This window comes from Postia placenta (assembly GCF_002117355.1).
Source record: "Postia placenta MAD-698-R-SB12 unplaced genomic scaffold POSPLAscaffold_3, whole genome shotgun sequence".
Lineage (NCBI taxonomy): Eukaryota > Fungi > Basidiomycota > Agaricomycetes > Polyporales > Adustoporiaceae > Rhodonia > Rhodonia placenta.
Genome location: NW_020169834.1, coordinates 676,839 through 704,513, shown reverse-complemented (window position 1 = coordinate 704,513; position 27,675 = coordinate 676,839). Strand labels below are relative to the sequence as shown.

Below are 27,675 nucleotides of genomic sequence, written 5' to 3'. Positions count from 1 at the left end.
AGGTGCTCGGCGTCTACCAATAGCTGGCTGCAAGTTCGCCGATCAGACAACATAGAACCTTGTGCAGGCAACGGCGACCGCAGATACCACAGTCTGTCAGCACCCGTACCTTGGATTGCATTCTATTGTAGGAGTTTGGCCACCGTTTCCAGGTTGACTTTCGCACACCGTCAAGGGATACACAGAATGATACAGCCGAGCGACCCGGGCGGCGAGCATGGGTTCTGATGGACATTATCAAAGCTCCTCCACTCTGACACAGAGTCACATATGATATCCTGCTGTCCATCTGTCAGGTATCTAGCAAATAGTCCTCTGGAACACTTCTCTTGCACTGCAGGGTCGAAGGGAATATTCTATTCATCTCGGCTATATAAACGACCAATTTCCTGAATGGAGATTCATTGTGGCCACTTCCTTCCACAAACTAGCCTCCCTCAAATCACCGCATAGTACATCCGTTCATCTCGTCATGGCTTCCTCAGTATTAGAAGTATCTCAGCCGATTGCACACAAAACGAGGCAATATCAGTCACATCCTGGATCACACTATGTGCTGCCATCGGATGAGCCAGAAAGGGAGAGGTTCTTATTCATAACAGCTTAACAGCATCGTCACAGTATTTCTCATAATACTACATTCAGGTTAAATCTTCAGCATCGATTGCTGACGACGATATTCGATAATCGTTTGATTTTCGCACCACTGCCGTCCATTCGTGGCGACGAGGCGTTTTTGGATAGCGGAACGGGGAGTGGTAAGTAGTGATGGACACATGTCAAAATATCCGATGCCATTCATATTGCGTTAGGTATCTGGTTGCTCGATGTTCTCAACCATGTCCCGCCTTCCGTGAAGCTCTATGGCATCGACATAGAATCGTGCCTGTTCCCCCGCGATAACGAAGCACTTCTTTCGCGCGGAAACATACATTTCTCTGTCGGCAGCATCACCAAGCTGCCAGCAGAGTGGACGGACACTTTCACCCTAGTCCAACAACGCCTGCTCGTGGCGGCGCTGCAGCACACCGAGTGGAGAGTCGTCATCAGCGAGATATTTCGCGTCCTCAAGCCTACAGGCTGGGTGCAGCTGTGCGAAGCTGGGCCCTTCAAGGCCGGACCTGTAACCGACAAATTTCGGATACTCCTGTACGCCCTCTTCGCTCACAAGGGGTTGCTTCTGGATTGCGGGGTACATATCCCTATCTGGATGCGCGAGGCCGGCTTTACCAATATCCATGTTGAGGAGCGTGCAGTTCCTCTTGGACAGTGGGCTGGCCAACTAGGCGTGGACGGTAGCAACGACATCATCAGCATATTCCGGGGCATGAAGACCCCGATTTTGAATGCTGGAGGGCTGGGCTTGGTGTCGTCCGAAGAGGAGTTTGATGGCTTCCTCGATGACTTGGAGAAGGAGTGGGACGAGACTGAGGGTGCGGAACACAAATTCGTAGTCATTTACGCTCAGAAGCCTTGAACGCATGCGCTCGTTACCTAAACTGCCGTCCATGCCGCTTTATGGTCCGTATTGGTGTTTATGTCTCATTCAAGACAGAACGTCTTCCCGTTGTTGTGGCTGTTACAAAATCGGGTTCGTTTATACTTTGCGTACTTAGCGACTATTATGCCGTTGCGTGGAAATAAAGAACGGACTATAATGCCGTCAGACTGGATCGCTATCTTGCATCGAAGCGCCCTCCGGAAGTTGCCGAGTTGGATTAATAAGCGCCACCAATTCCGTGTCCTCCTGCGACCAACTTCATAGTGGTCTACTCGTGGTACAACATCTCATCTTCAATTAGCTCGTGCTATTCTGGATGAGCGGGAAATGTGGCGAATGTGGTGAAACGACTGCATGGGACCAAGAGCTCGCCTCAACTATCTGCACACATTGCGGTACACTCGGGGACCCGAATCAGGTCCTCCTCACTTCACATGCAGACTTTCAGGAAAGCTCCACGAGGGACACAATATGGAACCCAAGCTCAGGGAGTACGCTGAAGGGAAGGAACGGCTGGGCTCTCGCTGGGCAAGGCAAGGAAGCCAGAGACAAGAAGAACCGGGTACGACTGCAGTTCCGTTCTATATGTCTGATACATAGCTGACATTGGCGCACTTCATGCTCACAGATAGCGATGCATGAATTTATTCAGACAGTAGCTAGTAGACTGGCTCATGCCGGCTCCGCTTCACGAGCGCAAACTATATTCGATCAAGCGATGAACAGAGGGCAATATCGGTGGGGTCGAAAAGCGAAGCTTACCGCTGGAGCGTCCGTTGCGATTGCTTTGCGTGAGGCGCGCAAGAGCGACGCCCTCCATGACATTGCTGTGAGTGTTTATGTATCTAGCCTGTTAGGCTTACCATACCTTCTACTGTCTTTTCGCTCAAGCTCTAATATCTGCCTTATTACAGTATCTACTGGAGGAACATATGGCACCAATATCCCGGGCATTCTCGTCGGTGATAAGTCTCCTACAGTTGGGTCTTGCTTCGGCAGACCCGTCGATGCACTTTTCAGCCCTACAAGGTTACCTCCATTCACTTGTGCAAGACCCCACCTCTTCTCTATCTCCTAAACTGTTGACAACCCTTCGACCTCTTATGGCTCAGCTGCCCACTGTCATGTGTACAGCCAAATCCTTGGCAAACCTCTTGTCGCGCAGTAACACCTTGTCCCACTTGCCAACCCCTCCAACCGCTTGCGCCCTCATGCTGCTCGCCCTTGAAGGGGAGCTGCGTTCGTCCATACCAAATGCTAGCGCCCTCGCAGATGCGCTTAGTAAACGACTAGGCGTAGGTAAGGGTGTTGTCATGCAGCGATACAAGGTCATCTATGACCTTATAGAGGAGTGGATACGTGAAGTGCCATGGCTGCAGGCGCATGAGCGGAAGAAAGGCGGAACGGGGCGCTCCAAGGTTGCTAAGCGTGTGGTTGTCGCAAGAGGCCTCAAGGATGTTGTGCAGTTTCAGGAAGAAATCTGGAACAAGAAGCTTGAGGACCAGGCGCGACCTCATCTGGTTCTGGACATTGATGATGAGGAAGATAAGGAGGACGATGACAGCATGAGCAGTCAGCTCTCAACTGGTACGTCTGTCGAGTCTTCCCATGCTACACGAAACCACGACGTCACCTCTGTCCCTCCTCGAAAGAAGCGGAAAACATGTCACGAGCGCTCCGTTGCCCACGTTTCTCGCTTTCTGCTCGATCCAGGCTCGTGCTCGGCGCCCCCGCCCACGTTATCGCCATCCGAGGATCCAAGAGGAGGCGCCCCGGATCTGCTCAGTCATATACTTACCGCAGATCCGTCAAACTTCTCACATGCGTTCACGTACGCGCCTACGCGCCTACAACTCCTGGCGGCTTCTCGGGGTGGCGCTAATGAAACCAACATACACGATGATGAGCTTTTCGCAGAGGGAGAGATGGAAGGTCTGATGCGTAGTGCTGAGGAGGTTGATGTGCTGCGCATAACCTTAGAATGGGATACAGAGGCCTCAAATGCCTCAGAGGATGATCGCCCTCAAACCCGAAAAGGGAAGAGGACGAGAGCACAGTCATCAGAGCGCGAGGAGGCGCCTTGCGGTTCGAAGAGGATCAACATGGACGCACTGGCGAAGTTACTGAACCCTTCAGCCCAAATCGACGAAGACGACGAGGTGCTGCCAGGAACGATGTCACTCTCAGAAGAACACCCGTATCAGGCATTTGTCTCTCTGGACGGCGAAGAGAGCGTCGAAGAGTGGCGTCCGTTGTCACCCGGCGGCAATGCATTCGACGAGGATCGATACGAAATTTAATGTGCTTGGTTGCGCCTACGGCGCTGTCGATGACTTTCTGCTCAGAGGTGCACGATGCGCTTCACTATGTTGTCAGTATCCCGAGTTCATATTCACGCGACAGGCGCTGACCATCTTGCTATCACAGTGTACGACAAGGATAATACCACCCGTCGAGGCCTTAGTCATAGATCTTGATTGATCTTATGAAGATTTGTGGTGTGGTCTTAGACGACTATTGGATGCGGTAGTGTACCATGGATCTATATATACCCCTCCCCATACGCTAATACAGCCTACCCTAATTCATTGTCCGCATTATGATCAATCGGACTTGCAAGCCGTAGGGTCGGCTGCACGAGTTCACCTTCCATCTCAACATCTCGCACAGCAACTCCCTTTTTTATACCTACACTGTACTAATCATGTTAGAATCGCTGACTTCGACATTCAGCCGCTGCCAATCAAGCTCCTGCGTCTTTCCCTTACCGTATACCTGCGATCGGCTGCTGAGGAGACCTATCATAGAGAAAAGCTCAGCTGGGGTAAGATACAGAAGACTTCGTGATGGTGAACAAATGGAAAAGCATCTAGGCTAGGCTTTCACAGAATCCACGGATAAAACTCATTCATGCACTCTGCCTTGACTGCGTCAATAATTCATTACTGGTGACTTCAAGTTTCGCAGGTCACTGTAGAACAAGTTCCGGGTCTCTAAGATCACAGAATACCTCCGATGGGCTCAGTTTATCGTCGCCATGTTATCAACCTCTGTTCTCTACTAATTCCTTGGCTGAGGAATGTCATCAGCACAGAGTGAGGTATCCTGAGTTCTCCATGATTGAGGTAGGATGTGCTCATGGACTAATCTTTGCACAAATCCGGTGCCCATCGCCACGCTCAGGCCCTTTGAAAGGCGACAGACTGCCGTCAACGTATTGGAAGGCTAGCCAGTAATGTGGATCTGCGGCTGTGTAATTATCTATGGGTGTCGTGGCAATAGTTCGCCCACAAACTATGTCTAAAGTCGTCTAGATGAAACATATTCGGAGTGTCCGAGTCCTGCTAAGACGCGTAGTACAATTGAGAACTACGACGGTAACGCAGACAGAGCGACACCCTTTCAGATTTGTTGTGATATCCTTATATGGCATTCTCTCAGGACCGATTTGCGCTACCCATCCTCAAGTATGCTCAGAAAGACAGCCCGATTTGTCACCAACGCCAGGATTCAGCCGCTAGCTGAATGTTTAATGAAATAACACTAACCTCTGGTACTTCGCCTCTAGGCGCCGCAAAGTTGATCGTTCCTAGCACACAAGATCGATTTACGTTCGAATTCTCCACTAAACTTACAACAAGATCCAAACGTAGGTAGATGTACTGAGATCTAACGCGACATACCCCAGGCTGCGCCCTGCACTCCCGTTTGCGTGGCCAGGCAGCTCCGACAAGCACGTGAGAGTACATCCACATACGACGCGTTACGATACGTTACTACGAGACACAGGCAGACTATCGTGCAGATGGAGTACGATACGCGCACATAATAGGTGAGGACAGAAGGAATTCGTAGAAGAGATTAGAGAGAAGAGATGTACAGGCCGCAGACGAGACGTCGTAAAGAGGTCGAGAATATCATAGATAGACTTAAGAGCTTACGCTCGCTTCGCAGCCTGTGAACAATGGCCACTGTCAGAACTCACTGAAATCAGTCTAGATCAAGATGCATACCCTTGCGCTGCGCGAAGATGGCGCCTGAGGAGCGCTGTCCTTCGCGGCCTTGCTTGCGGGTGCTTTCTTAGTAGCCTTCGAAGCGGGCTTAGCCTTGGAGGAAGCGGGCTTTTCCCCGGTAACAGCCTTTACAGGACACAATCAGCTTCAAAGAAAGGAGGAATCCACCTGCCCGACAAACCTTCTTAGCGGCATCCCGCCTGCTCGGTGCAGTAGTCTTCTTAGCGGGCTTAGCAGGCGCCGCCTTCTTCGCAGGTGCCTTCTTGGGTTCAGCTTTCTTGGTATCAGTCTTCCTCGTCTCAGTCTTCTTCGTCTCGGCCTTCTTCGCCTTGGGGGGAGCTGCTTTGGCTTTAGTCGTAGAGGTCGACTTCGTGGCTGCTGACTTGGTCGCCGTCCTGGATGTCGAGGTTGACTTCTTGGCAGGCGCCGCTTTTGCCGGGGCCACGGGCTTTTTCCCAATGATAGGCTTCTTCGCAGTGATCATGGCAGGCTTCGCCGGAACCTTGGGCTTCGCAGGGGCCTTAGCAGCCTTAGGCTTTTCTTCAGGCTGGTTCTGAGATTAATATTACCAACCATGTCCTTTGCATGCCTACATAGTGCGTACCTCTTTCGGTGCCAAAGCCTCGCCTGCAGGGCGAGTAGCCTTGGGGGGAAGCTTCACACGACCAGACGGACCTATAGCAATACGATATTAGCCGTCGAAACATCCGGATGAACCCTGGTCGAAGTTACCCTTTGGGAGAACGAAGATGCCTTTATCGGCACCAGTGGTAATAGCCCTGCTGAGCTGAGTAATCTGGGCGTTGCCAATTTCGATGTCGTACTTCTCCTCGACATACCTGCCACACGCGTGTAAGTATAGACAGGGCTACGGCGCGCAAAGAAACTACCTACTTCTTGATCTGTGGCCGGGAGACGCCGGTTCGGGCCTCTTCCTTGTGATCAATAATACACTCCTAAAAATTGAAAGGAAGCGTCAGCAACGTCCGTCTCAGAGGTATATACCATCCAAGGAGCACTAGTATGAGCTACAAGTAAGATGAAAGACGGGGGACAAGGTATGACTTAATGGTGGGGCGCGGCGTCGGCCACACCCTGCGCCCTACCCCTTTTGGACATCGCCGCAAATGAGGCGTGCCAAGCGGTGTATCATGCTCGAACGGCACGGAACAGACGCATATAGGTGTTGATAAGCCTCAGTGAATTACCTTGATCATGTCGATCCACGGCGGATGAGCGGGAGCGGCGCGAGCTGCAGCCTTCTTGTCGGAGGCTGCCTTGGAAGCGGACGATTTCTTAGCAGCTGCCATTGCTAGTATGTGGTCGCTGAATAATGTGTTGGGGATGAGAGTTTGAAGGGCAGGGTCGCTTGCAGTAGCGGGGGACGGAAAGCGCAATTATGGGGCGGGGGCGGGAGATGGTGGTGGTATGGGTTGAAGAGAGGTTGTTCAGACTCCGAGGCGCGTCCGTGCATTCAACAAACTGTAATCACGTGTCACGTGAGGCCCAATGTCGAGAACCCGCTGCCTGCGCCTTGCGACGACGCGCACAGCCATCCAATCATCCGAGGTGTATAGGTATGGGGGCATAATGAACGCGTACTTGTTTTTTGAGGCGCAGAACGAGCGAAGAGGTCCCGGAGAGGTCGTATTCGCATATCTAGCCTTCTAGCTGTGCTAGGCACCGCATGCACGGCTTTTACCTCCCACAATTGGTCGCCCAGGCAGGCTAGGGGCTCTGTGCGCCAGCTGCGCATTTTTTCGAGGGAAAAACACGGGTACTTGAGTGAAGGTAAGTCGCAGAAAGGGATGTGTTGGGCGCGATTCGTTCGACAGCAATGACCAAATACGGAAGCGTCCCGCACCCAATCTGTGGCAGATCTTGCGAAGCCCGTCACGTGCCTATGACCGCCACTCTGGCCACAGATTTCCGGTCCGCATCTCTCCGTTCAGCCAGCATGGCCCTCTCCCCTGCTCTCCGGGCTTCCGCACGCGCTGCCTACCGCGACGTACTCAGGGCGTCGGCGGTCACTTTTACTGGCGACGATGTTGTTCGAGGTGGTGAGCAGGCCTCGGCATGCGCGGGGGGACCGCGGCTGACTGGAGTCTAGCTTTCCGTGCCATGATCAGGAACCAAGTCATGGCACCCTCCCAGCCTTCTGATTCCGAGCAATTACAAGAGAAGATCAAACTTACACGGGAAATTGCGGAGGTGCTACGGAAGAATATCGTGCAGGCAGTCAAGATAGAGGATGCCCGAGATCCGGAGTCATTCGATAGATTCAGTATGTGCTTTCGTCTAGAGTTCGACGATCGGAACCCTGACGACTATGTCGATGTACAGAGCTAAACATCACAGAGCACACAGAGCTTGGCTCAAATGACACCATAAGGGATCCTCAGCCAGTAGTGTCCAGCCGAAGCGCGCGGAAACGCACCAGGTAGGCTCTCCACACCGTAATACGCACCTTGCCCGGCCTATTCTCATAAGCTCTGCAGATGCTGCCAAGGAGACCCCTAGCACGCAGGTGCCCCGGTACTACTCACAGCTCAAGAAGGCGCACAAGCAGCGCGTCGTACCCGAGCTGAAGGAGGAGGACCTCGAGGAGGCGTTCGTTCGAGGTATGAGACACGCGGGTGATTCTCTGGACTATCCATGTCGACAGCCCCCATGTGTAGGCAGCGGCCCCGGCGGGCAGTCAATCAATAAGACTGAGAACAATGTGCAGTTGCTTCACAAGCCGACTGGTTTGCGTGTGTCGTGTCAGGAGACGCGGTCGCTATCACAAAATAGAAAGTTGGCAAGAAGAATCCTGCTTGGAAAGGTATGCCCCCGTCCAATCCGGAGGGCCTGAGTAATCCTCACGTATCGAGTCGCTAGCTGGATGCACTATATAACCCCGGCTTGTCGAAACAGGAGGTGAAGAAAGCATTGCAACAAGAGCGAAAGCGCAGGCGCAAAAAGAAGGCTAAGAAAAATAAACTAGGTTCTGAGGAGGAAGAACAAGATGAGGATGACTGATCCTAGTTCTCGTCTGACGGTCCTCATTCCGATCGCGCAACAACTCCTTGTTGAGTGTTTTGGCCAGATCCCCGAACTTCAAGGGGCTCAGTACTTCACGGCCTAGAATTTCACTTCACATACCCATCCAGGTTAGTACATTGAGCATACAAACCAGATACGACCGGGCAATCCATCCAAAATACACATGACCACCTTCCAACTAGAGCCATTGTGATGGCAATTTTCACTCAGGGTTCAGTGGGGTCATTGTTCCCCGCCTCCCTTTCACCGGCCACACTTCCTCCATCGTCTGTGCGTCCCAGAGCCGACCGCCTCTCGCGACGTAACGGATGTCCCGGGTGCTTCTGATGTCTCCGTCAAGCAAGTCCACGCCAGGCGGATACACGACAAAGTCCGCCAACTTGCCCGGGGTGAGTGAGCCGACGGAACTGTCGATACCTAGTGTAATGGCAGCGTCGGAGGTTGCTGCGCGGATAACCTGCAGTTCCGCACCGTGAGGTCACTTCTCGTCGCAGGCGGCGTTTGAGCGGCGTACCTCGTAGTTCGTCAAGCCACCTTGTTGTGTGAAGAACATCTCCGAGTGGTAGTTGAGCCCGATAGGCGGCTCGCCGTGTGCGCCGATGTGTGCGCGCAAGCCCTTGCGCACCATCTTGGCGGTCGACGCCGACGTGTTGAACAACGCGTATGCTGCATGATTGATATCAGTGGATGTGCTCTCGAGAGGAGTGTGCAGAGTTTCGCTAACATGTCTTCGGCCTTGCTGTGGATTCGGATAGTCCCTCGAGGATGTCATGACGCGTGAAACGTCTCAGCCTGATTTAGTTGTGCTGTCAGTGCGCATACCGGACATCATTACACCGATCAACGCACTTGGGATCGTTGGGGATGTCTTCGGACGCCCAAATAAATTGCTCGCCCATGACACCGCCATAGTTGACAATATGGGTAGGGGTGGAGCCAGTACCGCTGAGTGCGTACAAGGTGAGGACGTCGTCGTACAACACAGGAATGGGTAAGGGGTGTTCGATGGTTGTCATTCCTATGATCGAGTGTGAGAATGAGGAAATTATGCGAATTTCGCGAACACCGACCGTCGATGATGTACGTCAGGTCCCATTCGTAGTTCATACCCTAAGATTTCATCAGACTCAGGTCATCATTTTATGGTTGCAACTTGCACTCACACCCTCGGGAACACAGAGCATGTTGAGTTCCCTCGCTACTGTGAGCAGCCTCTGTCGGGATGCACTACGATGAGTGAGACTCATGAGCACGATAAAGCCTCAACCTAGTCTGCGGGCGTACCGTGAAGGAAGGTTGTAATTCTTGTACGAGAAGCTAGCGGGACCTCCCTCCGCCTTGATCCTAATCAGTGCAGAGCGTGCCTCCTGCATATCGATGATGTCCTGGTGCAATGATGGTGACGCCGCCCCGTAAATAACGCCACCAACTTGGAAGATGCGTGGGCCGACGAGCTGACCGCGCTCTAGGCGGAACCTCTCGGTAAACCCTAACACGTTGTCTGCGCTTGGACTGAGCAATATCAGTAAAAGCATCGAGTATAATAAATCGAAAGTGACATACTTGTGCAGCGTAGTGACGCCGTAGGCGAGGAATGTCTCCATCTCCCACGAACGCGCCGGGTAAAGCGTGTCAAAGCCATTCCAGTGAGCATGAACGTCGATAAAGCCCGGCACAATGTACCCTATTCGCCGTCAGTCATAGTAATTGACATATGACACAGACCTTACCTCCTTCAGCATCGAGAACAGTCGCGCCACGTGGGATCACAGCATCCTGTGAGCCGACAATGGCCTCAATCTCACCGCCTTGAATGACTAATATTGCATCATCGAAAACATCATAGCGGAGGTCGCCGGTCTCCATCGTCAACAAAGTAGCATTGGCAATGACGAAGAAGTCAGCACTTGCTCGAGCTTCTTCGTCAGAGCTCATGGCATGCGCTGCAGCCGCCTCCTTCTTGAGACGCTCAACGTCAGAGGTATACTCAACTATGACCTCCTGGTAGTTCGGGACACGCTGAGTGCACGAGATGCCGAAAGTATCTGCGTCTTCTTCAGCAGCACCGGCACAAGCCCCGAGTTTATCGAGGTCGACATAATGCAAGTAAGCACCTACGCACTAATGAGTTAAAGCGGACATGTAGGACGGTTGAGGTACATACCAAGGAACCAGAAGAGCCTTTTGCCATCACGACTAAACGTCACATCATGGCCACCGTCTACACTCAAGCGCACAAGGCCCTTGGTAGCATTGCCAGGCTTGCTCCACACCGCTTCATCGCTGGACACGGCTGAGACATAGTACACATGGTAGAAATCGATGAACGCAAGCGACTTTGCATGAACAGTCTTCGCAAGTTCAGGCACTACCACCAGCTCAGTAGACATTCGTCCAGTCGCGAGCGTCTCGTGCTTGTAGTCACCCATCTCGTCTGGACCAGCGGCAAGATCGATCACGAACGCGCGCCGAGGCGATTGTACGAGCAGCTTCGTGTTGCGTTCCAGGAAGCGGACTTGCGTCTTCAGCAGGTCGTCTGTGTCGATCTCCGTGCGCACCAAGTGCACATTCTTGACGGCAATCTCTGTGCTGTGCTGTCCAGGCGATGGCAGTGTGATTGAAGCGAGGTAGAGCCCTGCGCCGGCGGTGGCGACAACATCTCCGGTCAAGTAGTCTCCGCCAGTCTTGATGAACGCAAGCTGTCTCTGTGCGCCTAAGCACTCGCATAGAATTGGGGAATAGTACCGCCCAAGCGGGAGCCCGGTCAACTCAAACGCCTCACCGGACGTCAGGTTGGCGAGCTCAATCGTCGTGAAGTTCACGTCCGACCATCGCGCATGTATAACGAACTCTTCTGCGTTGACGACGAATGCCGGCGAGTAGTACGGCGCAGAGGGGTCGAGCACCGGTACAGGTTGCGCTTGCGGAGCGTCCCTGCCTACGTCTTGCACGTACGTCGCACCTGCTGCCTGGAACACGGCTCGTGTGCCCTCCGTGTCCACGCGTAGCTCCGTGAACGCGTGCACGCGCTGCGTCTCCGCCGTCTCCAACGCGCTCAGGTCCACTTGCGCCATGACGGTCTCCGCGAGGCGCTTCTCAATATTCGCGAAGAAGCGAATGGGCTGCGGCGCGCCGCCGGCCACTTTCTCGCCCCGCGCGTTCACGCTGAGTGGAACATGGTATATTTGGCCAGCAGCCCAGATGATGATAGCGTCGTCGTTCGGAGAGAAGGCGAAGGAAGGGTAGGTGCCCATGGGGGCGGAGATGACGCCGAGGTCGTACGTGAGCCCGTCCCACACGTGGTTGATTGTGCCGGATTTCAGGTCCCTAATGTGAATGTGAGCCATACATTGGTAGACGATGCAAACATGAGACGCACATGAGCACCAACGCCTCCTTGTCACGTACTCGGCGCACGAATGCAAGGGTGCGCTCGTCCCGGGAGAGCTCTGGTCGTGTAGCACCCCCTGGGTAAGCGTCGACGAGTGTAGTCGTGCGTTTCGATGTCAGATTGGTGGAGAAGATAGCATACACGCCTTTATGTACGTCTGGCACACGGCTAGATCAGACAATGTTCCCGATTTGTTTGCATATCCGCACCTTTACTGTATGTGAAAGCGCCGTTGGTATCCGCCACGTTCTTGGAATAGATGAGAGTGTCATTACCCTTCCAGATAAACTGCTCAGGGCCAATCTGCTGGTCACCGTAACGTTCTGGCCCCCAGCCCGGTGGAAGAGTACGTCCCACCAGACGCTCGCCGTCTCCCGCCTTGATTTCCGGTTTGGAACCAAGCTCAGGAATCACATACCGCCAACCTTCTCCTGCACCGAGACTGCGCGAGGACGTATACCACTTCGTTGCAATGACGCTGTCTCCGGAAGGATGGAAGCGTGCATCTGATACCCAGCGGTAGGTCTCGTTCGTCACGCGCTGGGCTGAATGGTGGTTCAACGCAAGCTCATTAGCGAGCCGCGTTGTGCGCACCTGCAAGACGTCCCTCACGCAACAATCTGCGCTGCTTCCTTTCTGCGGTTTCCTTAATGCCACTGGCCAGAAGGTCTTCCTCGATATTTTTGAGAGACAGTGCTTCTTGCAGCTCGCCATGGCTATACGATGGCCTTACATTCATGCTGTCGCAGCCTGTCCATTCCATAACCCATATGTTCTCGACGCCAAGTTCCGCATCACTCCGAAAGACAAGCTTGTCTCCTTCCGGCGAGAAGTGAGGATCCGAATCGTGGGGTATTCCAAGAAGGACTGGACGTGCCCAAGTACTCTCAGCAGAACTTAGGTTGTCAGTTGAGTGTGCGTCCGCAGGGAGGCAGTATAGGTCGCCAAGCATATCAAAGACAATCTCTCCAGACTTTCGATTAACATCCAGACGGAGCCAGGTACCCTCAGTTACCGTATATTCAAGAAGACGACGAAACGGGTAGTCCGTGGAGATGTCCCATGATGTCTGTTGGCGGATAGGCCAGACGTCGTCCTTCCACTCACTCGCGGGGTCGACTAGAGACCCTGAAGTGATGGATGCGGTCTCATGCGACGACACGTCAATATGCTGGTGATGAAGAGACGCAGATTGGAAGACGGCGGATAGCGCTGCAGCCGATATGAGAAGTAATAAGCCTTGGAACACCCGGGACCTCTTAGAACGCCTTTGGAACGAGAAGGGCCACTTCTCCACTGGCACAGAGGGCTTATGCTTCTCCATGTTGGCCTGCCTCTGGCTTTGGACGATGCTTAGGCTCTTCGTCGACAGATTCACGCGAACTGCAGTTCAAGACAGCACTTCAGCCTTAACTCGCTGAAGTTTGGAAGGCTCAAACCACACACCTGCAGACCTTGACTCTTGTATCAGGTCCAAAGCAACACCGCCAATTCAGAAACCTGAGAAAGCGTGGGTCGATGAGGACCGTGAGGAGTCCAATGGTCCACTGACCAGGACTGCACAAGCGCTCGACATGAGCGATCCATGTATGGGCGCTTCCAGTAAATTGATGATCGCGATGACACTCAATTAAGGCGTGTGGATCTCGTAGCCTCAATGAACATCGACCTACAGCAAAACCAATATTGATAGACCTCCCCTCGTAAAGTATACACTTCGGCAAAGTGGGGCAGAAGCTCGCGGCAGGAGTTGGCAGTGGTGCAGACACGCCGACGAGCGGCCGGTGGGCTACGGAGGATCGCGAGGTAGACACTCGCTGTAGTTTCCCTCGTCCTCTCGCCGTCATCAGCAATGGACGATATATCCCTCCTCAGAAGGAATTCGGTGCATCATACATGTCTGATTCCAAACACGCTCTCCCAAAAGGGGCGCCTTGCGCCCTCGGACGTCATTATCCCAGCGGTGCTAAACTATGGTACAAGGTGAAGACAGCATTGCTCAAGGACAGATGCGTCTGCACAAATATCGTCGCCAAGTTCCAACAAGAACTTGAGGTTGATGTAAGAAATGTGTGCCATGCCTGGCTACGTGTTACATTTCCTTCAATTTACCCAGGCTCCGGATATCCATGTATGACGTCAGGTGCCGAGATGTGGCTTTACTCCGCACTCCATAAAATGTACAATGAGAATGCTCGGCTATTCATATGGCTGGCGCCATTCGGAACCGGCGAGCGCAGTCGCTGATGTCAAACAAGTCAATGACTCTACACCTACTAAGCCTTCACAGTCGTCTCCGCTCTCCCCTGCACCGCCATACCCTCCCGCCACTATGCCGAGCCTTGAGTTGAAGACGAACGTCCCGCTCTCTGATCCCAAGATTTTCCTCTTAGAGTTCTCGACGGTGAGCAAGACCGTTATATACGTTTGCTGAAACATCATGACTAGGTGCAATCATACTAGCTCGCGGCAAAGACCCTGAACAGGCCCGAGGTCTACATATCTGTTAGCTATAACTACCACGAAAACCTCACCTTCAACGGCTCATTCGATCCGGCTTTCCTGCTCACCATCGTGAGCTGAGGATCTGAGTCTCCATTGGCCCTTATATATTTATGCCCACGATCTCATTATAGACTATCCTGGGCGATATGAAGCCGGAACTGAACGAGGGCTATAGCAAGGCCTTCTTCAGCTTCTTTGAGAGTAAGCTTGGTATTCCGGGCGACCGTGGCTACATGTACGTTCCTTGTTGGAACCTCTACGTGCACTATGCTGATGGAACTGCATCACACTCATAGCACGTTCTTCAATCCTGGGTTTGCAAATCAGGGGTACGTTGCTGCCCTCCTCGAGTACCTCCGATTGATACTGACGTCTATTGCTGCATAAAGTTACAAGGGAACGACTTTCGATACGATTCTTCGGTCCCAAGCATCGAACCTGTGACGGAGCCGCCGTGTGAGTAGCGTAATTCAATGTATCTTTACTGTATATACGCATGAAGGTTCCATTATTTTTACAACGCAACCCCTGATCATTATCTCCAGGGCCCGTTCATGTTCATAATCACGAGAGGTCCGCTTACGGGTTCCATAAGTCTGAGGACATGGATTCAGCTGGAGGATCTGCGACATTGTGCTCTGCGGCGGTGGATACTTTACCCGCTAGCTAATTGCGAGCACCAATGAGAGGCATGATAGCATCATCCAACGTCTGCGTCTAGGCATGCAAATGGGCCGCACCTGGGAGCAGATCAGCGGCTAAGACTTACCTTCTAATGTATCGCAGAGTCCTCTTGCCGTAGCAGCAGGCATAACTCAGCGGTTGAATGGGAGAAAGACTCCACAGAGGATATCGACTTGACTCAATTGCAAGATAAAAATGGATGCGCTCATGACTATTCGCCGCACTGCAAAGTCGGCGCATCTTCGCCCGTTCTACGTTACACTCGTTGTATCAACGCGTTGCTTGCACAGTAAAGCCAGTAGGATTCAAGGCTGTCCTCTCTGCCCATACACTCTTTACCGCATCCTTCGCCATTAGCTTCTGGTGCCAGCTAGAAAATATGCACGAAGTGAGCTGCTATTGCATGGCACGACGAAGCAATATCATTATCACTTACGCATAGTAAGACGGGAAGTCCTTCTCAATATTGACACCTTCCACCTCGTTCAGGATCAAGTTGAACGCCACCCAGTCCCACCTTCGTGCATGACAGGCGAGGTCAACAGAATAGCAGTATGCGTAGGCAGTGATGTGAACTTACGGAATGAAGGAAATGTCAGCGATGCTGTACTTGTCGCCAACTAGCCACTCCTGCTTGGAGAGAACGCCGTCCAGGACACCGATCACGCGGGCGGTTTCCTTCTGGTACCGCTCAATTGCGCTGGGAACCTTCTCTGGATGGGCGAAGGTGAACCACGTTGCCTGTCCAAAGTACGGTCTATCCCGCGTTGAGCATATCGTTCGGAAGTGGAGGCGGCAAAACATCCTTACCCTTGGCCAGAGGCCTGGAAGAATAGCCATTGGAGCTCAAGTGTCTTGTCTTCGAGTGTGGATGCAGAAATGCGGTGCGCCGTGTCGTACTTCTCGGTGAGGTAAAGGATGATGGCATTCGACTCCCTGCATTGCACGTCGAGTGTTATTGCCGATCGTTAGGAACAACACCAAGCCGAACGCACCAGACGACAAAGTCATTGTTGTGATGATCGATCAAGGCGGGAATACGTCCGTTCGGGTTATACTTGGTGAAGTCGGGAGCCTTGTGTTCGTTCTTTAGGAAGTCGAGGTATATGCTCTCGTATGTCAGACCGAGCTCTCTCAAAACGAAGGCAACCTTCCTGCAACCAAAGAGTGAGCTTCGCCCTACGGAGACGAACGAGTCTGAGGCAGCAACACGCTCACCAGCCATTGGGCCCTCTATGGTGTGTGTAGAGAGTGAACTGTTTGCCGTGGGACATATTGTGGAATTGTGCGACGGTGAGAGCGTTGTGTGGTGTGATGTCGTGAACAAGACCGTGGCCTTTTATATTGCAGTCCCCGCATATTACAGCATCAGAAGTCAACACCTGGTATGACACACAAAGCGCAGCAGACGCTCGCGATGGCCGGGCCCGGAGATCAGTAAGCTATCTGGACTTTAGATCGATGGGGTATGGTGGATGGTGGATTATATCCATCAAAGGGGAACTTGTCAGAAGTAGGCAGTGTCAATGTCGTCCATCATGGAATTCGCCGACGCTTCTCCCGAGCTACGTATGCACGAGCGGGAATATAAGGCAGCAAATTGTGCTCGTAGACCATAAGAAATAACTTCACCACTGTCAATGATTCGGATTTATCAACCCGGGACTCTCAAAAACTGGCAGGTAGACAAAACCCCAACGTGAACAGAACATACTATAAACTTTCGGTTGACCCTGCATCCATGAGCTCTCCGATCGGCGCGCAACCTGGCCCAGAGAGAACCTCAGGAACCAGCGATATACAGCGCGGTTTCTAATCCTCTGGCTCGCGCCGACGGGCTCGGGCTTGGATTCGCTGGCACCCGCAGACAGCCTCATAGGCATTCAAGCTCTTCTCATGAGTCATTGATGGGTATCATACGTACAACCCGCGAGCACACATCCATGCTCTTGGTGAAAAATCACATCGCAATCAGCGTGCGACAACGGTTCGACGCAGCCCCTGCAGCTGCGCCGTTCTGTGGAACCGCGGGTCGTTCAGGAATCGCGTCGCAGAATACATGCGCAAAGCGCTCGCATTCGCGCCAGCCACGGATGCGGCGAGAACTATGCGACGAGAATCGCTCCACAAACATCTCTTGATGACAAACCTATAGAGCGGCCATCCTCTAACATCGGAAACGGGCGCTTTGTTTGTAAGCTGCCTAGGGTCTAGGGAGGACCCCTGATAATCCCCTCAGAGCTCCGATCCCGCGCAGACCCCTTTTCGGGGGTCGGCTCATGGTCGATTTCGGGGGAAATGCATGTAACCTCACCTCGTTCCGGTCAATTTCGGGGGCAAATGGGATCTAACATCTAAAAATCGCAAAAAAGGGAAGAAATTGCAAAAAACCCGCGCACACCATTGTATTCCTATTACGAGGCCGTACATAGGTTCAAAAGCACTCAATATCACATTTCTCTTGACTTTTTGAAGGACCCGGGTCAACAGTGTCTCCGCCGCTTTTATCAAGCTCTGCAAGAGCCCGTTTGCATCTCGCAGCGGTCCCCTTCATCAACCATGCCAACCGAGATCCTTCTCTGAGGTATGTAACTGCTGACAGCGCTGCAGAAGCGCGTCATTGGCTGACAATGGATGCCAACGAAGCAATGCGGCTGCCAGGTGCATCCATTAAGTGAGAGAGCGTCGGCACACACGCACGCTGACGCACGTCGGCATCCACCGGCAGCAGCCACCAATGTTTGCCCTTCCGGGCATATCACTGGCCGGCTAGACCTGGTTGGACGGCCTCGGATGGTGGTTTCGAGGGTCGGGGTATCAAACCCGGCCCGGGAGCCCTGCGTTCGGGGGGTTTGGGATGTAACCTGAGCGCCGCTCGGGCCCCATTTCGGGGGTTTGGGATGTAACATTTTCGCTCCAGAGGCCCCTTTTTCGGGGATTTCGGGATCAGAGCTCTGAGGGGGTTCTCCGGGGACCTGTCTAGGGTCGACCAAGGCTGCCAAACCAATCCCACGCAGTCGAGCACGACGACACACTGGTGTCCATCAACGGATTCAGCGGCGAGTACGTCAGACGGCGCACGAACTGTAGTGTTTATGTTGATGGCCGTCCGAGCACGTCCGTCTCGTCGACCACAGACTGCGCTTCCGCGCAGGCAGACTTGCGCAGGGCTACGCAGGCGCAGATGATAGATTGTGACAAGTGCATAGTCAAGCAAAATGTGCGGCCGCAGGACTGTGTTGTGCTGCGGCGCCACGCGCAGCTACTTGCTGAAGCCGTAGGAGACCAGCTACCCATCCCGCCACTGTGACAGCCGCGAGTGAGTAGGAGGACCAGTTGGGCGATCGGGGGCCAGTGCCGTGGTCTTCAAGTGACGACTGAGTAGTCGTATCGTGAGCAAGCGGAAGTCGCACCGCATTAGCCCTATCCAAAGAGGGTTCGATAGGGCTGCAGTAGAGGTCAAATTATTCCCAAGGAATCCAGTATTGGTAAGTATAACACGTCAGAAAACATTTGATACGAAATCCACGGATTAGGATGCAGGAAGAAGGCCAAAGTCGACAGTACTGAAACTTGAAAGTAGCAAGCCGCGGGGGGATTTCCTTTTTTGGATGTAAGATGATGCAAACCTGCATTGATGACTTCCCTTTTTGGATGTAAAATGATGATCTGGTAAAGTACTGAGCGAGGAGCACGCTGTCCGAGTGCGAGGGAGGAAAGCTGTGCATGATGGTAAGGAAATTTCTGCTAGCTTGCGTCCGGGCGCTGTGGCTGCGCCAGGTTTCGGCGGCCCCTGGTGGTAATCGCAGTATATATTATTCATGTCCGTATATAGTTAGCGGCGCAGACCAGATGTCGCGCTTGCAGCGCGTTGCGCGTCTAACTCATATATATTCATCTCTTAACCGTATCGGACACTGACAAGGTAAGAGGCGTGTACATTAGAACCCGCGTGAACGACTCAAACAAATCCGCCACTCGCGATTTACGACAGTGGGACAGCAAGATGTCGTCGGGCGGCCTGCATTCATTGGCTACCATTATCAAACGGTGCGTGCGCTCATGCGTATGCCTCACGCGACTTACTGACCCCCAGTGTCTCTGCTGGCCAGGCTGGAAGCCGCAACTTCGCGCCTTGAAGACCTTGCGAACCTCCCATCGCCGGGCTACGCTGCGGGACTGCAGACGTCCGCGGTGCCCTCCGCGTCTTCAGAGCCCACCCCCGTGCCTCCACCGCACGCAGCTCCCGCCCCTCCGGCTCCCGTGGTCGAGGTCCCGCGACATGTGCAGGCCTTCGACGAGCTGGTCATCGAGGGCAAGCTCAAGCCCTTCGTGGACCTGACGAAGGGCTTCGCTAGCACTGCTGTGGTAGAGCAGGTGTGTGTTTACGACTATTTGAATTCTTATTGACTTATGTGCGTGTCATGTAGGCTTCTCTTCTGGAGAAGGAGTTCTCGGACCTGCGCTCTTTTCTTCTGCTAGCCGCGAACTGCAAGAAGCCTGATCAGAAGACCTTCGAGTCGCTCCTCGCTCCGCTGCAGAAGGACATCGAGGCAATCACTCGTGCCAAGGAGGCAAACAGGAAGGATCGCGACTGGTTTAACCACTTGTCAACGGTAGCCGAGGGAGCGCCATGTGTTGGATGGGTGACGGTGGTGAGTTGCTAATCCCCGACTTCGCGCTTCGACGCGTGCTTACCGTCTTGAGCGCAGGAGCCGAAACCTGGTCCATTCGTGGCCGAGATCAAGGATGCAACACAGTTCTACGCAAATCGTGTGCTGAAAGAATTCAAGGAGAAGTGCGAAATCAGCATTCTCTGCCACTTTCTTTTATACCTGCATTGACTGACATGCACTCTGCAGGGATCCGAGACACGGAGAATGGGTCAAGGGGTATTCAGGGCTACTCGAGGAACTGCGCAAATACGTTATGGAATTCCACACAACTGGGCTCGTGTGGAACGTGAAGGTACTGTCCATTCGCTTTGTCGATAGGTGGTATCTTACAGTCTTGCACAGGGTGTGTCCGTTGAACAGTACCAGTCATCCACGCAAGGGGCGGCAGCTGCGGGTGGTCCACCTCCACCGCCACCGCCTCCACCACCCCCGGTCATTCCCCCTCCCGCCGCGCCGGCTGCACCAGCTGGCGGTGTCGCGGCGATGTTCGCTGAACTCAACAAGGGAGAAGAGGTCACAAAGGGCTTGCGGAAGGTCGACAAGAGCCAGATGACACACAAGAACCCTGCGCTGAGAGCCGGTGGCACAGTTCCGAGCTCGACGGGGCCTGCAGGTAGATGCAGGTTCTGCACTTGGAAAGACAAGGCCTGACATATGCGTATGATGCAGTGGCGGCCAAGCGGCCAGTCAAGCCTACCAAACCTCAAGCGCTGGCAGGCAAGAAGCCGGCGAAGTTTGCACTTGAGGGTAACAAATGGGTCATCGTGAGTCTCCACTTTGAGCATGGACGGTAAATATGGTGTCTTGATTACTTCTGCAGGAATACCAAGAGAATGAGTCGGCGCTCACGGTTGAGAACGTGGAGCTCAGCCAGACCGTCAACCTGTATGGCTGCAAGAACACTACAGTGATCGTGAAGGGCAAGGCGAACGCCGTGACACTAGGTAGGTAATTAGAAGCAGCTTGGTCCTATCAATAACCTCATCGCTCTTAGTGAACTGCACAAAGACATCCGTACTCGTCGAGAACGTCATCTCGTCGGTCTCGGTGACCAGCTCGCCATCGTTCGCGCTCCAGATCACCGGATACGCGCCGACGATCCAGCTGGACTCGACCGACTCGGGGCAGATCTACCTGTCGAAGGACTGCCTCGGCGTCGAGATCACGACGGCGAAGTGCAGCAGCATCAACATAAGCTTGCCGGTAGAAGGCGAGGAGGAGGGTGTGTTCAACGAGGTGCCAGTGCCGGAGATGTTCAGGACAGTCATCCAGGGCGGAAAGCTTGTCACGACCACTGTCGAGCACGCTGGTTAAGATGTACTAGGGATATTACTGTAACGGTCCGGACGGATGTCTCTTCTGCTAATCTTATCGTATGCTTCGAGATTGACTGCATCAGATGCGATTCATCACGGCTTCATTTCTGCGTTCCCAAAGGCCCTTCTGCTTCATGAAAGCAGTGATACATGGACACCTGTACAGCCACACAGTCGAGTTATCATTCCCGTTGTCCCGGATCAAGATCTCCGATGTCAGCAATACAATGTCATCGTTGCCGTGCACGATGATCGCGCATAGCCCGAAGCGCACTGGTCGCGCGACTCGCCGACGCCGAGCACCTCCACGATAATCCCATTCAGACTGCAACCTACTGAGGTATTCTGATATACCATTCTGTCCGCGAGACTTGGCCGTACTTTCTCCGGATTGATACACCGAGCACTGTGTGCACTGTGCACCGAAAGCTCGCGGCCTAGTAAGTCATGGATAGCACCGGATGGCATGCGAGGCATAGAGCTGAAAGGGTATGTTAACTTCCTATTCCCTGCTTGAGCTAACCATTTCCATTCCGCGTACAGGACAGCGCGCGGTTAGGCCAGCCACAAAGGGGACCCGATGGTCGCTACCAGCCCGTCGAACAGATCTACCCGTTGGAACCGCCCTTCGTCGGCGGCTTCACACCCCCGGGTGCACCCAGTCCAACGTCCCACAATGCGCTACCGCCGCTCCCTCCCCGACCGCCGCCCAAAGACGATGACATACATCCAGGAAGGCTCGATGGCTCCGTGCCCGACCCCGCTCGGGGTACATGGATTCCGCCCCGGAAGGACGCTGGCGTGGGCTATGAGCCTGCCCGGTATTCTGTGTCAGACATGGCGCACATGAGTGCTGCTGAGAGAGCGCGGAGCTACAAGGTCGCATATATGGAGCCGCACTTGCAATTGATGGCGGGGCCTCTCCTCCGGTATGACACCGTCGACGAGCAAGGCATCTGGCTAGGCGCAGCGCTCATCGTTAGTGAGTATTGTATTATCACAAGTGTTTTGTGGATCATGGACTCAATGCAATGTCTCCAAAGCCGCCGATTCAGGCTCTAACTACGAGCAGAACCCGCGATTCACGTATTACTGGGACCCCGATCAACCCGTAAAGCTAGCACGAAGACCATCGACAACTTCTCATCGTGGTCCTTCTGTTGACCTTGGTTCTCACCCGGCAGATCCAATGTCTGGTCCCAGTCATGCTAACAGAGAGCCGCTTGGCCCTAACGCAATAGTGAAAGAAGCCAAAGGGCAAGATATATATGCATACATTGGCGTCAGCGGGTGAGGATTCGCGTGAACAGACTTGGCGCACAATCATGATTAACGTATCTGAAATAGAACATACACATTTTGGAGGTTCATGGTTCAGATCCCACTCGGACCGAACGAGATGCGTATACGTTACCGGGTCAACGGAGGACAGGATCTACAATTCTATGTCCCAGCACGCCATCAGAACATGCGGTGGGCCGCCTACTCTGTGAGCACTTCGTGTTTCGAATATCTGCGATTCTAATTACCACTCGAGTGCAATGGTTTTAGCGCAGGCGTCAACCCGAACGACTTCTGCGGTCCCGGCTTTCGTAGCGGGTATGACCCCGTATGGATAGATCTCCTCGAGAAGCACGCTGAGCAGCCCTTCCACGCGCTTGTGGGTGGTGGGGACCAGCTGTACTGCGACGGCGTCGTCCGTGAGCCTGAACTGCAGGAGTGGGTGACGATGTCGAAATCTGACAAGAAACGGACATACCCTATGACCGATGAAATATTGGCGGCAATTGATCGGTTCTACTTCAATCATTATTGCCAGACTTTCAGAAGCGGAGCATTTGCGAGAGCCAACAGCTCAATGTATGTGTGCTTGAATTCCTCGCGACCGGGATATTGACAGACGTGCGTTGGTCCATAGCCCAATGATAAATATGCTTGGTGTGATTCAAACTGATCTGTGCATTATCTACATCTAATTCGGTCCTTGTTCACAGATGATCACGGTGAGTAAACCGGCTTAGTACGCAGTTGAAAGCATGACGACCGACTGTTGCACTCATTTGGTAGACTTGGTGAGGCGTAAATCGTCCATGTCTACGTATGAGTTGAACTGATCGAAAGCTCAAATCGTCACCCATAGATTGACGGCTTTGGCAGCTGTACGCTTTTTGTTTGTGCGATCGTCCCGGTGGTACATTGACATGCTCCCAGATCCTGACGAGTTGATGATTTCACCCGTTTTCCGAACGTGCGCCCCACTAGACTCGCATGAGTACTCGGCCCGTCTTCTCATGATATCTGCAGCATTGGATCACGAGGATATTTCTTCTTTCTTCTTTTTCAATGTTTCATTAATAGTGCGCACCATAACTTTCCATGTTAGCGCACTGCTGAAATTGTGTTTCAGTGGGCATTGACGGGAGGGATGACAAGCACCATCCATTCAAATCGCTCGTCATCGGCGCAGATGGGCCATTTGTCTCATTTCCCTCTCATTCGTTCTTGACGTACCTCGGCCCTCAAGTTTGGATGCTCTTGCTTGATTGCCGGTATGCGCCTCTTGTACTAAAGTACCCAAAGCGAGAGCTGAGGGTGATTATGTATTCGACAGCGCAGAACGAAGACTCAACCAAGTGTGTAGCACGCAGGAGTACCAGGCCGTGATGAGCCGAGTTTATGCACTCCCGAACACCGTCGAACAGCTTGTGATACAGCTTGGTACGCACCAAAAGCTCCCGAGCGGTTCGTATTCGCTGATCCTCCGCAGGTATCCCGATTGCTTATCCTCGAATGGTGTTCCTTGAGACCATGCTGGAGTCCAAGCTGAATCCGCTAGTCGCCCTTGGCAGGAGTGGATCGTTAGGCCTTGCCGGCTTTGTGAACAAGTTCAATGCCGATGCCGAATTACTGGATGATCTGGTGTGTTAATACCGTCTCATTGAGGCACTCCTGGAAGGTAACTCGTCAATGATCTGTTCCGTATAGAACGATCACTGGACTTCCAAAGCACATAAGGTCCGTCACATCCGCTGGCTGGCGTGGGCACTCACCGACCGATGGAATCTAGCGTGAACGTAACTGGGTAATTGAGCAAATGCAAAACTACGCGAGGGCTAGACGCGTCCGGGTCACATTCCTATCCGGAGATGTCCACTGCGCTGCTGTTGGAATGCTTAAAACTCTCCATCAGGGCAAAGAACCACAGATCCCGCCTTCCCAGGACTACCGCTACATGTTAAACGTTGTATCCAGTGCGTGGTAGTTTCGCAGATAAGTAACTCATGCTCACGAATTTGAGTAGGTGCCATTGTCAATACTCCGTAAGTCTGAGCTTATGTCAAGCAAGTCCCCCTGCTCACGTCTTCATTAAGACCTCCCAATGCAGTTCTAACAATGGTCTCGTCTCTTGCAACGAAGACCCATCGTACACTTCATCACATGCACACAGATGAGACAATGGTAAGAGAACCGATTTGCATGCAGAGCCGGTTGCTGAAACCCGCCCCTTGTCCAGGTTCCGCTGTTTGATCGAGATCCGAACGGGCAGCCGGCTAAAAGCAAGTATATTATGGGAAGAAGGAACTGGTGTGCCGCGGATTGGGATCCTTCCACAGGGGACCTCATATTCGACATTCGAGTGGAGATCGAGAAGGGGGCTGGGCGAACACACGGGTAGATCCGTTAATTATCTTACCTCGAGCTGTATAGCTGACAAGTAGGTTCAGGTATGTCGTACGAGCTCCGCCCCCGCGCTGGAATGCTTGACATCGCAACGCCTTGTCTTTCCGTCCTGCCGCTCTACAAATACCCGATCTCCGTCATTGTGCCTAACTTATCTAGTCGTCCAAGACGCTCCGTTCTCTAGTGTTGAGCTAACGTATCGGTCTGCTCATTCTCGACCTGCAACCAGCATTGGGTCAACCAACTGCAAGGCCTCCTGCTACGGAAAGCTGAAATGATAGGAAGGCCGGAGATCCATGACGTCGCGCAGTCAGGCGTATTCCTGTTGTCCCTGCGATGCGGCCCCGGTATCTTGATTGGTAGGCAGCTAATGCTGTTGTGGCGTGTCCTTCAGACGACTCAAGTTTGCACTCCTGTGAGCAGTAAAGTAGCCGTTCCGATGAAGCGCTCTCCTGCGCAAAACGGTCCTACGTTGGTCTATGGGGCGGGAGTGGCAGAGGATCGTTCTCGGTATGAGTATGTCGGTTCCCTAAGAGACATCTCGATGGCGGCGGCATCATGGTCTCTTCCGCCCGTGTCTGCCTCCGCGTCCATATCCTCATACTCCGAGTTATACGCACTCGAATCATACCGAGATGCAGGACCTGTCATGTGCACATCGACGCTGGACGCGACGGTGGGCGCAGGGGAGGCTATGGAGATGCCCAGACCGACGTACGGGGATGGGTCCAGCAACGCCGGTTTCCCAGGCGAAGCAACTGACGGCTCAGCACTCGGGCGGTCGACGGGGCTTGACTTCGCCTCCCCACTGGGGGTTGCATCGGTCTCCAGCTTTCGCCGCTTGGTCTCCGCCTCTTCTTTTGCTTGCTGGAGCTTCCTGTGCTTTCGGGCGGCCGCTTGTGCCCGCCTCTTCGCGAGATACGCTTGATGCTTCGCTTCATCCGTCTTTGACCGTCCTGTCTGTTCTGTTTGTGGTTGTTTCTGTGTGCCCTTTTACATATAAGTTTACACATGCAAGTTGAACATAGCCGAAATTCGCCTACCTGCTGCGTGCCCACTGCCTCTGCAAATTCGACTTCGTCCATTTTCCACTGCTCCGCCATGAACTCAGGATAGCGTTCGCACATTGGCCGCCATGTCCGCATAGCTTCATGTGGCTTAACATCAGCATCATGCGCATCAGAGGACGACAGTACAGCATCGATGTCAGGGGGCGGCATGAATTCAAAGTCAGGCCCGGAGTTTATTCGCACTCTTGCTCCATTAAACAGTGATATGAATGGATAGTACCCGAGCGTGCCATCATCAAATGAATTCTCCTTGTGCTCGCGCAGCCCTTCCTTGTTCGTCCTCTTCTTTTCCTGCTGTTTGTTCGCTGGATTCCGCAGAGGGAGGTAGTCGAAGAGATCCCGAAACGCGACGCCCTGGCATTCGCCATTCACAAAGAACGCGATGTGCGAGTCCGGGCCCAGCGTGGGCAGCGGGCGGAGGGGCGCCGGCTCCTGTACAGTGCTCTTCCCGCGCGACGCCGATGGGAGGTTCTTGACCGTCGCCGCCTTTTTCGTCGCAGATGACGGCATTGAGCTCGAGTTCGTCGCCTTCGCGCGGTCGCGTGCGTCCATGAGCGCGATCATCTCCTTCGATTGTGCGTATTCGAGCGACTCGAAGTACTCCTGACCTTTGAACTCGATCGCGATCCGCTCACGCTTGATGCGCGCCGGGTCGTACGGGTCCTTACGGTCGGGCTGGCGGCGCGGCGACGGGAGCGAAATGTACATCCCGATCACGTCGCCGGACTTGAAGGACTTGCCATACGGGCGCAGACGTGACAGGTGCACCTTCTCACCGGTCATGTCGCGGTATGCGTAGCTGTAGCCATCTAACCCTGCTGGCGCGTTCAGGGGAGCCTCGCGTCGTCCCCAACCAAGGCGGATATGGCTCCCCTCGCGCAATTGGCAATCTGGTGCTTTCTCTCCTCCGCCAATCTCAACCTTTACCTCCATATACCACTTCCCTTCCCGTATAGGCGCGTTGCAGCGCGCGCTCCGGAAGCCCTTCTCACCCTTCAGCCCAAGCCCGTCCTGAGTGACGCGGACGAACGGGCTCCTGTCCTCCCATGAGACACGGGAACACGTCGGAACGGTCTCAATTGTCCGGAAAGGCACGAGCGAACCAACAGGAGTCAGTCCTGCGGGTGTATAACGGAAATTTAGCCGATTATTACAGAGTGGTTCGGTACTGAAGTACGACGACCCGGGGTAGAGCGGCACGAACACGGGGTGTCGGGAGATGTCGAGCCGGGGGCGTGTAGAAAGGTCAGTGTGACGCGACGTAAGCACCACATTCTCAGCACCAGGTGTCGGCGTGGCGCCAGGATCGGAGGGCGCTGGAGAAGACGCGACCGTGCTGGAAATCGCAGCATGTTTTCGCTTCCGATTTGACAGCTGCGCCAAGGCAGGAGAGATGACGACGGCTGGAGGAGAGAGTTCGCGGGGTGAATTCGGGGCTTCCATGTTGTACAAAGGTGCACAGCGGTAAGAACACGATGTCGGGAGGAACTCAGGATGATCCTAGCTTTTGGTCAAGAAGCGTGAAGTCTGGGAAGTTTCCGTGCAATGGGATTTCTGCTGTTATTCAGGCCACTCACATGCAGATCTAGAATCCACAATGCCCTCAGCACAAGTCAGGGTAGGGGTACAAGCCAGAGCACGAGGAATATGTTGTATCCGAAATCGGCCAAGTTGTGTCACGCCGTGAGGGTCCTTGAGAATCAAGAGCAGATCAAAGGAGCACACTAGATCCAGCCCAATAGTAGAACTCCCTGTGGTGGGCGTCGTCGTCGTCGTGGTAGACGGTGCCTTTG

The 27,675-nt window shown here is 53.6% G+C and overlaps 9 protein-coding genes across 9 annotated transcripts; 5 read left to right on the top strand and 4 right to left on the bottom strand.

Moving 5' to 3' along the window:
• Nucleotides 1–472: 472 nt before the first annotated feature.
• Nucleotides 473–2,799, top strand: POSPLADRAFT_1108887 (hypothetical protein; the record flags this gene model as incomplete). Its single annotated transcript, XM_024483340.1, has 6 exons — nt 473–585; nt 646–758; nt 813–1,450; nt 1,803–2,063; nt 2,154–2,330; nt 2,416–2,799. Coding segments are annotated over 6 exons (1,686 nt in total), but the record flags the coding sequence as incomplete, so codon positions are not given.
• A 2,446-nt stretch (nt 2,800–5,245) lies between these two features.
• Nucleotides 5,246–6,929, bottom strand: POSPLADRAFT_1038798 (hypothetical protein). The gene is made up of 7 exons (XM_024477446.1): nt 6,723–6,929; nt 6,409–6,470; nt 6,247–6,353; nt 6,119–6,189; nt 5,696–6,067; nt 5,515–5,640; nt 5,246–5,456 (listed from the first exon to the last, which is right to left on the bottom strand). The coding sequence occupies exons 1-7, from the start codon at nt 6,822–6,824 to the stop codon at nt 5,439–5,441; spliced, it is 858 nt and encodes a 285-aa protein (XP_024341563.1). The 5' UTR covers nt 6,825–6,929; the 3' UTR covers nt 5,246–5,438.
• A 542-nt stretch (nt 6,930–7,471) lies between these two features.
• On the top strand, nt 7,472–8,535 carry POSPLADRAFT_1136342 (hypothetical protein; the record flags this gene model as incomplete). Its single annotated transcript, XM_024484672.1, has 6 exons — nt 7,472–7,574; nt 7,625–7,798; nt 7,858–7,922; nt 7,955–8,135; nt 8,193–8,338; nt 8,395–8,535. 6 exons carry the CDS (start codon nt 7,472–7,474, stop codon nt 8,533–8,535), a joined length of 810 nt encoding a protein of 269 aa, XP_024341562.1.
• Nucleotides 8,536–8,601: 66 nt separating this feature from the next.
• POSPLADRAFT_1166862 (hypothetical protein) lies at nt 8,602–13,012 on the bottom strand. Its single transcript, XM_024487940.1, has 14 exons — nt 12,983–13,012; nt 12,545–12,956; nt 12,160–12,495; nt 11,939–12,107; nt 10,724–11,886; nt 10,290–10,673; nt 10,123–10,243; nt 9,844–10,071; nt 9,723–9,786; nt 9,630–9,669; nt 9,409–9,577; nt 9,284–9,351; nt 9,074–9,225; nt 8,602–9,016 (listed from the first exon to the last, which is right to left on the bottom strand). Exons 2-14 carry the CDS (start codon nt 12,900–12,902, stop codon nt 8,762–8,764), a joined length of 3,507 nt encoding a protein of 1,168 aa, XP_024341561.1. The 5' UTR covers nt 12,903–12,956; nt 12,983–13,012; the 3' UTR covers nt 8,602–8,761.
• A 1,270-nt stretch (nt 13,013–14,282) lies between these two features.
• POSPLADRAFT_1135719 (hypothetical protein) lies at nt 14,283–14,751 on the top strand (the record flags this gene model as incomplete). Its single annotated transcript, XM_024484602.1, has 3 exons — nt 14,283–14,354; nt 14,414–14,524; nt 14,587–14,751. The coding sequence occupies 3 exons, from the start codon at nt 14,283–14,285 to the stop codon at nt 14,749–14,751; spliced, it is 348 nt and encodes a 115-aa protein (XP_024341560.1).
• A 604-nt stretch (nt 14,752–15,355) lies between these two features.
• POSPLADRAFT_1038796 (hypothetical protein) lies at nt 15,356–16,413 on the bottom strand (the record flags this gene model as incomplete). Its single annotated transcript, XM_024477445.1, has 6 exons — nt 15,356–15,509; nt 15,576–15,656; nt 15,720–15,896; nt 15,950–16,075; nt 16,135–16,293; nt 16,358–16,413. 6 exons carry the CDS (start codon nt 16,411–16,413, stop codon nt 15,410–15,412), a joined length of 699 nt encoding a protein of 232 aa, XP_024341559.1. The 3' UTR covers nt 15,356–15,409.
• Nucleotides 16,414–19,145: 2,732 nt separating this feature from the next.
• Nucleotides 19,146–23,852, top strand: POSPLADRAFT_1178319 (hypothetical protein; the record flags this gene model as incomplete). The annotated part of the gene is made up of 16 exons (XM_024488582.1): nt 19,146–19,189; nt 19,252–19,516; nt 19,570–19,794; nt 19,852–19,937; nt 20,002–20,107; nt 20,158–20,428; nt 20,485–20,579; nt 20,636–20,759; nt 20,810–21,124; nt 21,561–21,571; nt 21,675–21,952; nt 22,683–22,991; nt 23,272–23,379; nt 23,436–23,488; nt 23,539–23,680; nt 23,748–23,852. 16 exons carry the CDS (start codon nt 19,146–19,148, stop codon nt 23,770–23,772), a joined length of 2,457 nt encoding a protein of 818 aa, XP_024341558.1. The 3' UTR covers nt 23,773–23,852.
• Nucleotides 23,808–24,991, top strand: POSPLADRAFT_1178316 (hypothetical protein). The gene is made up of 8 exons (XM_024488581.1): nt 23,808–23,849; nt 23,899–24,050; nt 24,117–24,146; nt 24,199–24,382; nt 24,433–24,451; nt 24,503–24,590; nt 24,646–24,803; nt 24,857–24,991. Exons 2-8 carry the CDS (start codon nt 23,922–23,924, stop codon nt 24,894–24,896), a joined length of 648 nt encoding a protein of 215 aa, XP_024341557.1. The 5' UTR covers nt 23,808–23,849; nt 23,899–23,921; the 3' UTR covers nt 24,897–24,991.
• A 513-nt stretch (nt 24,992–25,504) lies between these two features.
• Nucleotides 25,505–27,325, bottom strand: POSPLADRAFT_1135459 (hypothetical protein; the record flags this gene model as incomplete). The annotated part of the gene is made up of 1 exon (XM_024484585.1): nt 25,505–27,325. One exon carries the CDS (start codon nt 27,323–27,325, stop codon nt 25,505–25,507), a length of 1,821 nt encoding a protein of 606 aa, XP_024341556.1.
• Between the last annotated feature and the right edge of the window lie 350 nt (nt 27,326–27,675).